Source organism: Mastigoproctus giganteus, chromosome 10 (genome assembly GCF_048544385.1).
Source record: "Mastigoproctus giganteus isolate SK-2022 chromosome 10, ASM4854438v1, whole genome shotgun sequence".
Lineage (NCBI taxonomy): Eukaryota > Metazoa > Arthropoda > Arachnida > Uropygi > Thelyphonidae > Mastigoproctus > Mastigoproctus giganteus.
The window spans coordinates 214,864,491-214,880,542 of NC_143584.1; the positions used below are offsets into that span (position 1 = coordinate 214,864,491).

Below are 16,052 nucleotides of genomic sequence, written 5' to 3' on the forward strand. Positions count from 1 at the left end.
AACAATTATCACAACTTAAAAAAAAAAAAAAAAAACATACCCACACACAAGCCTGAGATTAGTTTGGAAAATTAAACAATTGCTAATTTATTAACACATCGGCATGTCCCATTAATGAACATTATATTCTATTAAATCTTAAATCTGGTGAATTGTACTGTATATTACTACAACTATGATTTTTACTGAAAACTCTTAAAATGTTTGCTCTTTCTCTTTACCTGTTGTTTTAATAATCTTAAAAAATATAATAGCATGTCATATACTATAATATAATCATTATTTGTTAACAAAAAGTGTGGAAAATGAAATATTTTAGTAATGTGGTATGAGATAAACCTTGCATGATTACTTATGCAAACAAAATTTCATAACTCATTATAACAAAGATGTCAGAGATTTTCAGATCTACACACCAAGCAAATCTGAATGTCCTACTATGTGGGATGGGGACTTTAAGCAATTCAGACATAGATTGGGACTTTTCCTAGTAGCAGCCTGTTCTTGAACTGTCTTGATTATGGCTTCTAACTCAACTTGCTACAAATGCCATAAGGAGAGTCAGTGTGCAATTAATTTGAAGCAGTTTCACTCATTCCAGTGAACCATGTAGCAGTGCAAAGTTAGATAGTGAGATAAATTACAGATAATTAAATTAGATCCTCACATTGTGATAGCTTTATAATTAAGGAAACAAATGACGAAGAAAGGTTTGTGAACTTTTATTATTTATGTCCCACTGATCTGCTGAGAAACAGTTAACCAAGGAAACAGTATACATTTGATTGAAGTCATTGTCTTTTGTTTCATTCTCTTTTGCTGATACAGTTTGCAGTTCCTTTTCTTGTAGAAAATTCTCTTGTGATATTGAGTTATTATATGTTAAAAAGGAATCACCTGAATAAAGAAAACAATAGTTATATTGAAAACAATAAAAATATCATAAATTATATTTTTGAATCTTGAATTAACCAGACCAAGACACTCTCAAAAGAGTTCCAGTCTGGTTAATTCAAGACTATGAACAATGAAAAAACAACCACTGGGTTTCTTAGTATGGGCATGTTCTCAATTTGTCAGTGGGATTTGAAGTTAAACAAAAACTAGAATATGTACATTACATATTGCTAAAGATTCATTTGCTATTAATATGTATAACTATACAGTATACTCTAAAAATTTCAGAATTTTTATTATTTTTTTAACCTGAGCCAAAATTGCAGTTTATATATTTACGAGAAAAGAAATTTTAGTGCTTTTCATACCACCTTGGTTTGGATGGTAAATTTTCCTTTTTCTGAATTGTTAGTTATATATGTGATTGGCTGTGTTACTCAATGATTTCTCTATCACTAATAAAAATTTTTTTTTTATTTAATTGAAGTAAACTTCTGACAATTTGAGGGTTACAACTCTAAAATAGTTTTCATTGGCTGGTCCCTAGATAGTCTACTGGACTGAACATGTTAGTAAACTCTAGGAAGCATCTGGTTCAGCCAGTATATAATCTCATTGCCATCTAGTGACTGGAGGGAGTTTGAGTAGTGTGTGGCTAAACAAGAGGCATTTATGATGCTGCATAAGCTCCTACACTTACTTTCTTGCATCATGTGCCACTACTACTACTACTACTATTACGAAGACCACATTATGTTAAAGAGATATATTCCTGCTCTGTGTATGCTCATCCAAAACTTTCATTAATTCACACATGTCCGCCCCATTTACGCCTTATCTACTATGAACAGTTATAGTCAAACTATTAGAACAAACCAAACCTATCTGTGAAATGACCTGAACTTCCCAAAATCCTCCTCATTCATTTCATAAATATTTGTTTCTGTCTACCATCTGCTAAACCCTACTTACTTTTTCTGGCAGAATCCAAATTACCAATTACCAGTTGCCTGAACAACTGCTGTTCTCAGCTGTTCTAATTATTTGCACTATGATTGCTTTCTTTTCAGCAGTAGTAATTGTGCCTATGTTCTTGATATTCTTTTTTAGAGACTTCCTAATCTGGAATCATCTCTTTTTGATCTCCTCTGGGTTAAAATCTCTCTGCCCCTTTCAATCAAATTCATCTGTTGCCTATGTTGTTTGCCCAATTCAACTAATCACTGAGAACTCTTTGACTTAATTTCTTCACAACTCAACTTTCTCCAGTCTAACTTTTTTAATAGTGAGGTAATTTTCTTTGGTTATGTTAATGTTCACAACTCCAGTTCTCTTAAGTTTTCCAGTTACATAGACCCAGCTGGTTGAGATGCTAAGACTTTTGCAGTTACTAATGACCTTATATAGCTTATTTATTTAACTACCAGAATACCAGATGGTGGAATCTCTCTCTCTCTCTCTCTCTCTCTCTCTGCCATCTTCTGCTTTGTGTCATTTGACATTGCAAAAATGAAAATAGGTTGATTGTCACCTATTTCTGTTCCTCTTTTTTTTTTTGTTGGATTATTTTTTTAAATTCTATCTATTTGTTCTTATTTTTTAAAAAAAAATAAGATGAAAATAATTCTCAAGGAATAACTAATTTTGTTAACTGATGGAACCTTAAAATCCATGAACTGAATATGTATTTCAAAAGAAAAAAACACAGTTTACATTTTTATCCCTGTAAGTTCTGAGTCTTTATTGAGTTTTCAACATTTTTCATGATATATATATAGTAGTAGTACTGGCAAACGATGCAAGAAAGCAAGTTTATATAGCATCAGCCAAAAAAAAAAAAAAAGAAAACATACACACGCTTTACCCATCCTTACCCTCCCGGAATTTGTCCATTTCTTCCTTGAATTTATTGAAACTATCCACTTCCACAACAACATGGAAGTGGATAGCTTGGAAGTTGGAATAGGCTTCCAACAATGGAAGCCTATTCAAACTATCAATCACTTGCTGGCTAAAGGCAAACTGTCACACATCTATCCTGCAACCATCCTTCATCAACTTAAATTTATACCCCCTTGTGTGTAGTCACAGCAAGAGAAAGAATGCATTCGCATTCAGCTTACCCAATGCATTTAATGCCTTAAACACCTCAAACAGATCACCCTTCAGGTTCATAGTTGCCAGGCACTGCGATTTGCAGAAATGAAGCCTTTTTAGGTAAGAGCACCCTTTTGCTCCCTTCACCTTGTTGCCCTTCTCTGCACCCTTTTCAGCAGATCTACATCTTTCTGAAATTGAGGCCTCCAGACCTTGATACAATACTCTAGATGTGGCCTAACCATCACGGCCTTGTACAAATGGATAATCATCTCATTATCCCTACTAGCAAAGTTTCTGTATATCATTGACAAAACCCCATGAGCTTTCCTGGTAGCATGCCTGCACTGCTCAGAGAATTTCATATCTGGCTGCACAATTACCCTGGAGATTTTTAATTTTATACTACCCTGAGTGTGGTTCTGCATAGTTGATAAGTTTCTCTGAGATTACTGCTACCCATATGCAATATCTTGCATTTGTCAATGTTAAACTTCAACTGCCATTTCTCGGCTGGTCAGCCTAATTTTTCTAAACCTTGTTGCAGTAGCATACCATCATTACTGTCATTAACCACCCTGCCAACCTTTGTATCATCTGCAAACTTTAAGCCTGATATACCTTCATCAGTATCATTAATAAATATTGATAACAACAATGGACCCAGCACTGACTCCTAGGGAACTCCACTGATAACGTTATTCTATGAACAGCAGTGCCCATTGATAACCACTTTCTGTCTTCTACTTAACCATCCCTTTATCCATAGCAGTAACCTGCCCTTGATGCCACATTGCTCCAGTTTATACAGCAGCTTTTATGATGATTTGACTTTGATTATGACACTATGTGACAATGTCACATACTTTGGGATTCACATCACAAAATAAATTAAATTTTATTATTTTAATAAATTTAGATTAAATAGTTTGGATATATCTAGTTTGCATATGTATGTGTTCAATTGTGGAAGTAATACTTCTTATTTTGTGTATAAATATTTTTTCAAGTTCCATTTTACAGAAACTGACACCAGAGCATCATCACCTGGCATCCTCTCGAATGAGAAACCCAAATATCAGCTCTGAGATAGTTGGAGGAATCTGTGGTATTAGAAATGGTATCCGCACATCATCATTAATAGCTATAGCTACTTTGGATGGTAAGAAAAATTAGCTTGTTGTTTTACTGAACCAAACTGGTTACTTATAATTCCAGAAGTTTTTATTTGCTTCTTTTTAAGGTTTATTTCTGTTTCCTTCTTTCATAGAAGACTGTGTTTTGTCTTGTTGAAAGAAATAAGAACAATCAGTAACATTTTATATTAATGATTGATAGCCTCATTGATGCATATTATATGAAATATCCTATTTCAAATAATATGCATCAATGAGGCTATATGGAGCAAAATTTGAGCATTTTACTTCTGTATAGAAGAGTTGTGCACGGAGAAATTATAGGTGACGAATGGAGAATGTTAAAAGTGAAGTTGTTTGTTGCACATTGATCTTTGAATTCACCTGTCCATTAATTTTCTGTTTATACTGTGCACAACCACTTAGATCAGAGAAGTTTACAACTACTTTGTCAAAAATATAATTATCAGCCATTATTTATTAGTCATGTGTAGGCTGAAACTGCAGTTAACTCAAATATGTGCTGCTGCAATCCCACACTGACTGGTTATGTCAGCTTATAATTCCAACAGTTTTGCACCTGACTGTTGTGGTTCTATTCAGTTGATGTTCTAGCAATCAAAATTTTTAGGAATTACTTCTGTTCTTTCATCAGTACACTCTGATTTACTGGTTTATGTATAGTGTATTATTTTATGCTAATTACAATATTCTGAAGTTCATTTGAATTTGAAAAACCTGATATGATGAATAAGAGTTTAGAAAGAAAAACACAAATTGAACCAAATGAAGCATTTGTATAGTAATTTTATTGTGTTAAATGGGTTACATACAGTTACCATCTGTCCGCAGTACAACTGCAAAACTAAGGGTGTGATTTTGGATTCCATTTGGAATCTTGTCATCAGTCCTGGGTAGAATAATATACGCAAATTAAAAAAACTATATTATATGAAATTCAAGTTCGCGTAATATAGTTCCTAAATGTGCTGTCCAAATGCTAAAAATATTACACTGATGGTGCATATTTATGTCGGCGCCTCCGTAGCCAGGTGGGAAGGAGCAGCAGTCCGTAGCACACGCTTCTTGATTAGACCGGGGTTCGAGCCCGTCACCACCAAATACGGAGGATGCGGAAAGGTCAGGGATGACCACCGTATATCTCGGAGCAATATGGCCTTAGTTGCTAATGCTCCTAAAAACTAAAATAACAATAACATAACAGCATATTTATGTAATTATTACAGTGATGCTAGAATGTGTGCTAACTAACAGTTCTAGAGATTGGTTTTTTTTTTAGGAGCATTAGCAACTAAGGCCATATTGCTCCGTGAATATGCGGTGGTCATTCCCTGACTTTTCCGCATCCTCCGTATTTGGTGGTGACAGGCTCGAACCCCGGTCTAATCAAGAAGCGTATGCTACGCATTGCTGCTCCTTCCCACCTGGCTACGGAGGCACCAATTCTAGATATAATAATAACTCTAATTTTGCTTGATTTAATGTATAATTTTAATACTTAATTTTAGATTTTAATTTCCAAGAACAAATAAGAGTTAGGTCACCATGACATTGCCAAGAGAGAAGTCAAACCTATAAGTTTTTATGTGAAAATAAGTTTGCTGCTGCCCAGCAAATAACATTAGGGGATGCATCATGGAAACTGTGACACTTAAATGTTAAACCTGTAAATAAAGAGATAATGACAATTAGAATAAAATATAAAAGGACATAATTGTGTTAGAAAAATTGTTTTTGGTCAGCCAGGAAAAACAAGTAATATTTCATGTTGAATAAATACAATACTTGTTTCCAGGAAGACCAAAATGATGTAAAGAGAAGGACAGCTAGAAGTAAATTTAGAAGAAATGAGTTTGTGCTACTAGGGGCAAGGTTACTTGAGATGAAAGCTAAGAGATTATGGGACTGAGCCTACAACCAGTGGGAACTTAGGCTTAGAAAGAAAATTTGTGAGTGAATATAACTAGAATTAAATACTAGGCATGGGGGGGGGGGTGGATATTAGTAGTGACAAACGATGCAAGAAAGCAAGTTTATAGAACATCTGGTGCCTCCGTAGCCAGGTGGGCAGGAGCAGCAGTGCGTAGCACATGCTTGTTGATTAGACCGGGGTTCGAGCCCGTGAGCCACTAAATACGGAGGATGTGGAAAGGTCAGGGAATGACCACCACATATCCCCGGAGCAATATGGCCTTAGTTGCTAATGCTCCTAAAAACCAAATAACAATATAGAACATCAGCCAAAAAAATAAAACTACCCACCTCACCAATCCATCCTGTCCAAAAATTTGTCTAGTTCTTCCTTGATATACAGGAATTCTGCCAGCAGGGAAAAAGAGATGATTACCCCATTGTATAAGGCAATGATTAGGCCACATCTTGATTGCTGCATACAGGTGTGGAAGCCTCATTTTAGGAAGTTTGTGGCTCTCTTGGAATGGGTTCTGTTGTGCAATTTGCAGAACCGAATCCCTTATTGGTAAGAGCAGTGAGATTAGTGAGGAAAACAAAAGGATACTTTTACCAGGAAAGGCTTCAATTCTACAAATTACAATGTTTTGAGACTAGACACCTGCAAGGAGATCTGATTCAGATGTTTAAGTCTTTGAATGGATTGAGTAAGCTCAATTGTGATGGGATCCTTTCTGTTGCTCAGACTACACACTTTAGGGGGCATAAGTTCAAATTGAGGAAGGATAGTTGCAGGATAGATGTGTTAAAAAATTGCCTACCGTCTGTGGGTAGTTAGTTGATTGTTGGAACAAACTTGCATCTGGTGTCATAGAGATAGGTGCTTCAGATAAATTTGAGGAAAAACTAGAAAAAATAATAGGTGATATGGGAAGTGTTGGTTTATTTATTATTTATTTTTTTTTGGCTGATGCTGTATAAGCTTGCTTTCTTACATCATTTTCCACTACTAATACTAAAAACAAAATGGGAAGGGACACAAAGGAATATTCTTATCTAGAGAGATTTGAGTAAACTAGGTATCTACAAAATGACCTAATTGAGGTATTCAAGTGATCAACAAGAGTTGGACATGCAGTAGACTCAATTAAAGATAGCCATAGAGCAACTTCATAAAAGATGGCAAGCCTGAAAGCATTATATATTGGACACCCCCTGAATTCCTGTTGAGCTTTCACCTATTCCTATGTCATCCAGAAGTGTATGTAGAATCCATCCACAGAAGAATATAAAAACATAATATAGATAGTTGAACATGTATCATGGCTTGAAAATGAGAGACTGATTTCCTCAAAACCTTCAGTAACAGAGGCAGGAAATGATACCTTCCAACCACAACAGACTATTCTGAAAAGATAAACACCATAGAAAAAAATGTTTGTCCCATAAAACAATTCAATTTACAATGTGAACTTAGTAGAATAAATCTTATATCCATCTGATTTTCTGGGAAAATGTAGTGTGTGATATATAGATATAAACATTATCTGATTGATGTTTTGAACAATCCCACATTGCTGTGCAAAGATTATAACTAAAAATGAACTCTTAAGATATATTCAGCAATTTTAATTACTTTGTCCATTTAGTAATTCATCAATTATGTTTTTAATTCATAGGTACCTTAATGTTAGTAGATGGAGATGAAATCTTGTGGTCTCTACAAGTGGATCACCAACTATTTGCAGTAACTAAACTAGATTTAACTGTGAGTGCTTTAACAGCTAGGCTGAAGTTTGCAGTATTTAATGTTCCTTTTCTCTGTTATTTACTATTTTAGCAGAAAAAGAATTGTTGTAATTTATAACTTGTAACTTGTTTATAATTTGCAACTATATTTTATATACATGGTGCCCTGGACTTTGTCATAACTTCATGAGATGATTCTTTTGTGGTCATTCTAAGTGAGAAATGATATATCGACATGGGTCTGATTTAGAAAACATTTTTTTTTTTTTTTTTTTTTCAGAAAAAGATTACATTACATTGTACAATTTATATATTTAACTGTTTTCCTCCTTACCCACATTGTGTTATTTATGTTCAACTGTCAGTAAAACACTGGGAAGGAAATGACTTTCTCATAAAATTTGGTGAATATTCCTCAATGGTGATATTAGTGTAATCATTACAAAAAATGTACGCAGAATGCAAATCAGCATATTGTTCATTATAAAAAAATATAATTCGCATGTTCATGGTTATTTTTGTTCGACACAGCACACATGCTACTTGTGTGCCAGCTTTCATAAATGTCCATGCCACAAGCATGAGGTCAGATACTACAATTCAAATACAGTTCTGTAACCATTAAGAATTGGACCCATGTTGATGCAACATTTTTCACCAAGAATGGCCTTGAGAATCACCTCCTGAAGTGATGACATAGTAATGGGATACCCTGTATAATTTGTATTTATATAATTATTATATAATATTTTATATTGTAATTTTTTGAAATAAATGAACATTTTGCTTATTACAATTTGTATTCGTCATTTCAAACTTTAGAAAATGTCATAATTAAAACTGTCATTGTTTTTGTCTCTATTATGTCAAAATAAAATGAAATTTAAATTGAAATAGTGATCATTTGTTATATTCTGTTTTCATATAAAGTGGTTCTCTGCATGAGTGATTCCTGTTTCTGTTTTAACCTACAAAAAAAAAAAAAAAAGAAACGTCTTCAGTATAATCCCAGTTTTCAGGGGAAAGTTAGTTACAGCTTTGTTGTAACTGGTTTAGGACAGCCAATATATCAGCATCAGTAATTAACCATAGGCCAATGCCAAAAAAGAGAATGGAGCATCCTATGCCATTGTTCACTATTATGCATAAATATGCAAATAAGCACCAGTTTTATGAAGATGCTGGGAAGATCAGTGTAGTTAACTGGAATCAAGTAGTTGCACGGTAAAGAATTGTCAGATATCCTTGTGTAATGGTTATAAAATCACTTTATTGCTGAAGAAAAACATTAAATAAAAATACACATACAAATAAAAAAATCATAAACTAGTAGTTTTTGATTATGTAGTTCAAAGTTCACTTTTGGCAACATTTCAAGGTAAAGAGAAAACTCCTACTGCAAGGGTCAAGAACAAGTTTCTGGAATTGCACATTGCATTTGGAAACTAACCAATAGTTTTCTTGACAAGTGGTCTTAGGCCAAGCTAGCTAAAGAAGCTAGCTTGGCCTAAGACCACTTTTACTTCTTTTTTTTTGCACAAAAAAAGAAGCAATGTTGTAACAAATTAAAAAAAAAATCTTAGCATAAGTGAAGAAACAATTTGCAGTCCTTTTATTCTTAGATAGTGCAAGGCAAAACATCAGCTTACTATGAAGTGAACAAATGGGGATACACCATTGCAGAAAATTACCACGGGTTTGAACTGTTATTTCTGTCATCAAGAAGGTCGCACAGATTGGAAATTCCATACAAAGCTTTCAGTGTTGAGATACCTAAGATCAGTGAAAGGGTCTGAGAAAAATGAATAACCTCATTTTCCCAGAAGCTATTTGATTAACCAGAATTTAATACCAATAATCACCTTAGGAGTAGATGGAGCTGCTGATGGCCTAACCAGTCATCCATAAGTCAGTAAGAATCATAAATACAAACAAAATACTTCAAGATAAGTGTGCGGTCTCCAATTTTGGCCATATCCAGTTTAAAGTTCCAGTGTGCTTTGAGTTTATAGATGCATGAACAAAAAATGATCTTTATGGGCTAATTTGGCATCAAAATTAGCACCTAGGAACTTCACAATAGGCAGACTTTGCAATTCATGATCACAGATCCCCAAACCTAGATTACATGCAGAGATGCAAATCAACTAATTTGACTTGTTAGAATTGATCGAAAGACCAAAGCACCACAAATTTCACTCCCAAAGCATGTAAATTCTTGCTGTTGTCCCTGTTCAACCTTGCACAATGCATTCTTACATTGTAGTGTAAATCTGGTTTTTTGTCTGATTGTAAATGTGAGTTTTAAAGAGACAATGCTTACGGTTTGTCTGCCTACCATCTTGAAACAAGATGGTAGATCACACTAAAAAATGTAAGCCCCAGAGGAACTGAAATGAGCCGAGACTTCTTCAAACAAGTGGCAGACAATGATTCATTCTGCTGATTAAGCTGCCACAGACGACTATTTCTTCAGATAATACAAAATAATAAGTTTATTTCTAGAGAATTATTTTTAAGCAGGAATACCCTGTTCTTAAGGTACTTCTGTTTAAAAATAATTTCTAATATGGAGGTCATGGTCCCTCTGAACCCTCCCTTAAGAAGGGGGTCCAAAGATGGGCAACTTGTGTAGTGAGATCTGCAGGGGGGGCGACCATACGAGGAAAGACTGATTATGTGGGATACAGAACTTGGCAACCAGGCACCTCAGGGGTTGACCCGAATGAGGTTTAAGGGCTCCAAGAGTCAGCGAGTCATTGATTGCTGGAACAGGTTGCCTTAGCTGGTTCAGGCTGGCAGTATGAATAAATTCAGGGGGGGGGTCAGCTGGATGGTTACCTATGTGAGGAGGGAAGCAAATAATTTGTATTTTCTTATCTACTTGTTTTTTTTTTTTTTTTTTTGGCCATTGCAGCAAAAGCCTGTGGCTTCCTTGCACTGTACGGCTATTACTATTAATGTTTATTTTTATTTTCTAAACTGTGTCAGTAAGTAACCATTATATCATAATAGTAATAAAATATCATTACCATAACAGCTGTGAAATTAAAATTAGTTTTCTGCAATCCATGTAATGTTTTGCTACACCTGTATATTTTAAGTTTTTTTATTCTTGTTGATAAACTTAGTTCTGTTTATATGCTGGCGTGAATACATGAATTACAAACTTTTCCCGCTAAAAATATTATCATTAACTGTATTTAGCAGTCATGTGGAATGGAACTTCTGCTCAAAATGCCTGTACTTTGATATTAATAAATTAGCTATTTCAGACCTTTCTAAATTTATTGGTCACAATAGAGTTCTGTAGTAAGAGTTTCCGAACTGTGCTATACAGAGTGCTTTCTAAGTGGTATGCAAAAAATATAGCTTCTGGAAGTAATGCTTTTCATTTAATTTCTTTTGCAATGTTCCATGCAATATGACCAAAGAGTAAAGAATAGAAATATTTTTGCTAGGAGATCCCTGAATCAAAGCTCGTACACCTGTAGTGTATTGTATTAATGAATTGGGTTCTACAGTTGGCTTGCCTGTTTTGCTGAATGAAAAATCTGAGTTTCTACAAAGGGGTGAGGGAAAACAGTGCTTCCCTCACCAAATAAATCAGCTATGACGTGACCAACTAACTCAGCCATGGTGTGAAAAAGCCCATAAAGATACCTCCTATCTTTGATAGGATTCAAATGCAGAACTTTTCACCTGGTGTGGAAGGGTGGTGATTGTGAGCACTGTGTTACTCATAAAGACAGTAACCATTGAAGAAGAAAGGGAATATTGGTTTACTTGGGATACAGATGGAGAACTGCAATTGCTCAGGAAGTTTGAACTCAGTGACTGGTTGTTTAGAATAGCTGAGTATCCCATTCTTTTTGGCAAATCTCAGAAAAATCTGGTTAATTTGTTTACCACTTATGCATGTCAGGATCTTCAGATGCATTAGAAATGTTGGAAATTTTATTCTATTAACAGAAACATCTGACAGAATTGATGAGTACATGGAATCGAAACCAAATAAAAAACAATCATGAGCTAGATTACCTCACAAAGCTAAATGCAGTTAAACTCGTTGTTGAAATATTTTATTTAAATATTTAACCATATTTTTGATGTTAACTTAGTTTTATCAGCAGGTTTTTTTTTTTTTTTTTGTTATTTTGTTCAAATAAATTGCTTTTACATCTTGCTTTGTCTTATTTTGTATGTTATTATTGTCACAACTCCTTACGTCACACTAAAAGAGTTCTAATTTCTGTATTTTTCTTTGAGATGGACGTTATGAAATTTTCTAAGTGGTATGTTTAAAGATAAGATAGTTAGTTTGAGAACTATTCTTTTGAATTCCTTATCTAGAATATCTTGCATTATTATCTAAATAAAGTAATATGACAGTGTTTTATGAAAAACTGACAGAAAATTTTTTTTTTTAATATGAATAGGGTGATGGAACAGAAGAAGTCATTGCTTGTGCATGGGATGGACAGACTTATATGGTAAATCAAGAAAGGCAGTCCGTCCGTTTTCAGTTTGAAGAGCCTGTTTGTGGTTTTACTGCAGGTGAGTTAATATTTCATATTTTGTTTTACTCATTGATAAATCACACAAGCAAATTAAAAGTTCTCTTAAAAACTCAAATTTATTTATTTATTTATTTCGTATGATGTGATCAATACATGAAGAAACCAGTTTTTTCTTACTTCCTTCGTGTATCGTGGCCGGGATATCCAACCAACTGTTTGGTTCGGCACCATCGTGATATCCAGCCCAAGGCGGGAATCAAACCCGCGACCTTTGGGTTGCTAGGCAGGCACTTTACCTACCCAGCTAGCCCGGTCGGCAAAAACTCAAATGTTTCGTTACAAATTCACTCCTCCCATCACACAGATAGGTTAATTTTTTATTTTATTTAGTTATTTCATTTTTGATTGGCCAGCACAGCAAAAGCCTATGCCTTACTTGTACTATATAGCTAATACTAAATACTAATACCAGATAACCTGTTTATGAAAAATATACATAAAAATGAAATGTAGGCTAGAAATGATACTATGGACAAAGTTTTCTACTAAATCTTAAGTGTTAGAGTATACATTTTTGTTTTATCTCTTTAGGATATTATACCCTGTCTCCTGGGAAAACAGTACCAGTATTGGTATACGCAACATTTAGTGATCGGATTTATGTGTATTATAATGTACAGCTATCTGCTGTGAGAATGTACAGTTTATTCGAAGCTCTAACTCGCCACCCAGAAACAGAAGAACTCTTGGAACAGTTTCCTGTTGATCGTAAGTACCTGTTTGCATTTTACTTTGTACATCACATACATTTGTGACGTTCTAGTGCGAAGTAATTCCCAGAAGATTTTTACGAATGGTTAAAAATGAGAAATTTAGTCTATTACTGTCTATTTAGTCTGTTGCTTTGTGATAGACAGACTATTACTACTGTACTCTTTTTTCCGTACTTGTAAATTATGTTATTGTAATTAACAGACATCCTATTAACATTTGGTTACGCACAATAGGAACATGTAGGTATCTCAAAAGAATTTTTGTAAAGATGGTGTTACTGTGTTCTTTCTGTTGGATAATCTGAGGTTGATCAATACACAGTCTCGAGATTGATCTACCACAATTTTTTTACAAATGTATATCTCTTAAAATATGCTAGTTGTAAAATTATTAAATTTTTTTATTAAAAAATCCACATTAGATAAATAGATACATAAAAACTCTTAAGTAATTGATGGAATTTTTGGCATTAATATCCTCTAGAAAAAGAAGTATTTTTAATATTTGAACCTGCTTAAATATAACGTTTCTCTGTTAACTTTTTCAGTCAACCATCAGGGAATGCTGTGGTCTCTCCAGTGACAGTGGCTTTAAATGTCCAAGTAGCCAACTAAAAGTAACTAATATCATTTTTAATTGGATAACATTATTTGTTAGGCGAATCCATTATACTTAAGGCACAGCTGAGAGAGACCACAGCACTGCATCCCTTGATAGTTGGCTGCAAAAAGTTAATGCGGAGAAGTGTGATTTAAAATATTGCAATAACTTCCATTTGAAAAGGTCTTCCTTTTATTGATTATATTTTTATTTCTATGCACCATAATCAACCAAAATATGAATTGTGATCGCATTAGACACCTGTGGTTAATGACATTTGATTTGCTTTCCAGTAGCAAATATCAGTACATCATTATTATTTTTCAGTTATCGTTATTCTCTGTATTCAGTGTTTTCTGTTATCTTTCATTAAGCACTATGATCATAAATAATAGCCATATTTTACAATTTAATTTTGCTTCTCTAGCGAATAATCCTCAACAATTGAAAGAACTCTATAGTTGGTGCTTGTATGGGAGTCCCGCAAAGGCTTCGCAGCAGCAGCAAGATCATGATCCATCCGTTACTTGACTGGCTGTCATTGCCTAGTGTTCGATAAAGAAATGTGTATATACTGACTGGTTCAGAGGAAGGAGTATATTTAAATTAGTAAATAAATTTCTTTTATAGACTTAATTTTGATTCTTCATTTAAAATCTATATTTTCAACAGGATTGCTTCAATATTAATTTAGGTAAACTGTGTTTTTTGAAGATAATAAAGCACCCAAGAACCTATGTTGGTATTATTATGTTTATTTCTGAATTGGAAATATGTACCTAATGGGGTCTAGCATATCGTGGTGTTTTCTTACCATATCTTCAGTGACAGCCGTCTTTATCACTGACAAATATTAAATGACAACGTCGTTTGACATTTGTCAATCGAACTTGTCATTTGACTCCATTATGCACATTTTTAATTCGGACATAAACATAATAATACCAATGTAGGTTTTGACAAATTCACACATTCATTTTTCAAATTGCATTTGACTAGACTAGACGCTATTAGAATAAGTTTTTAGTTAGTCTAGATTCTCGACATATATTTGTTTTTTCATTGCAAATCCATGACCTTTCAAAGGAGCTTTAGGCTTGAAAAATAAAAGAAAAATCATAGGGAACTAAATTCTGTGAGTACAGCAGATGGGGGTACAACACTCTTAGAGTGCTTTGAAAAAATTCTCTATTGTGTCAATAAATTGTGTGTGGAAAGTGCAGAATATGCAGGGACATTGTCATAATATGTGCCTATACCCTAAATCCCACTTTTTTTAGGCTTTTTCTCTTAGCAGCATTATGCAATTGCTGTAGAACTGTTTTGTAATATTCCTGGTTCACTGTTTGACTGTGCAGGACAAATTTGTAATTGAGCAGTGTCCTGTGATCAAAAAAATACAAAAAAAAGGCTTTTCTTTTTTTTTGGGGAGGGGCCTTTTGAGAAGACAGTCTTCCACTGAGAGGACTGGGTCCTTGTTTCCAAGTTATAGCCATACACGCATGATTTGATCCACCAGTAATAATGATGGAAGAAACAATGTGTGGGTCAGCAGCAGCAGCAGCCTGATGATTGAAGATCTGACGTACCAAGCACGAACTTTGCTTGAAACGTGTTGTTATTCCCAAATTGTGTTAAAATTAATTAACACAGCTCATAAGAAATACCAATTTTCTTTCACCAATCAGTTTTATTCACTTTTGTGGATAGTTAAAAAATGGTGATTGCTCCTGATCAGATCATGAACACAAGTGATAGAATCATAACTTTTTCAATTTGAAGGATGGTCAGAGTGAGGAAGACAAGCAACTCTGTTTAAACTTTCTGAACTACTAAAAAGTCTTTGAATGCACCATAGCATGTTCTAAATCTGTTTTTAACATTTCACGGGTTTCCATTGCACTTTCCCTAATTTGAATCAAAATTTCATGCAAATTCTGTACCATAAAATCAATCATTTTAAAATGCAACAAAATCCCTGAAACATTTTCTATTCAATGTGCACTAATTCAGCCTACAGATAAGTGGGTAATTTGTGCATTTAGGCTTAATGCACATGAGCGGCAATGGATACGGCATCCTTTGACACTTAGTTGGAAAGTATTGAGGTTTAAATGGAGAAGTGCACAGAGGTGGGCAGTGACTCCAAAATGTGAGTAGCGGGATTGCCCAACTGCTGTGGCACCACCAGGGTCAGTACACTTGTTGGCAGTGGTAAGTGCACATGAGCATCCATCTACTGCTAAAGTAAATGCAGAAAAAGTAGGCGCCTCCGTAGCCAGGTGGGAAGGAGCAACAGTGTGTAGCACACGCTTCTTGATTAGAAGGGGTTCGAGCCCGTCACCAC

General features: G+C 34.4%; 1 protein-coding gene across 2 annotated transcripts in view; it reads left to right on the top strand.

Annotated features, from left to right (window-relative positions):
• Window positions 1-14,287, top strand: part of LOC150079894 (KICSTOR complex protein ITFG2-like) — a 39,665-nt gene extending 25,378 nt beyond the window's left edge. For both annotated transcript variants that reach the window (XM_090382740.1, XM_090382741.1), the window contains 5 exons: window positions 4,005-4,156; window positions 7,742-7,830; window positions 12,251-12,368; window positions 12,923-13,099; window positions 14,133-14,287. In XM_090382740.1, the coding sequence (XP_090238866.1) occupies window positions 4,005-4,156; window positions 7,742-7,830; window positions 12,251-12,368; window positions 12,923-13,099; window positions 14,133-14,236 (640 nt within the window). In that variant the 3' untranslated portion in view covers window positions 14,237-14,287. The remainder of the gene's footprint in view (window positions 1-4,004; window positions 4,157-7,741; window positions 7,831-12,250; window positions 12,369-12,922; window positions 13,100-14,132) is intronic.
• Window positions 14,288-16,052: the final 1,765 nt, after the last annotated feature.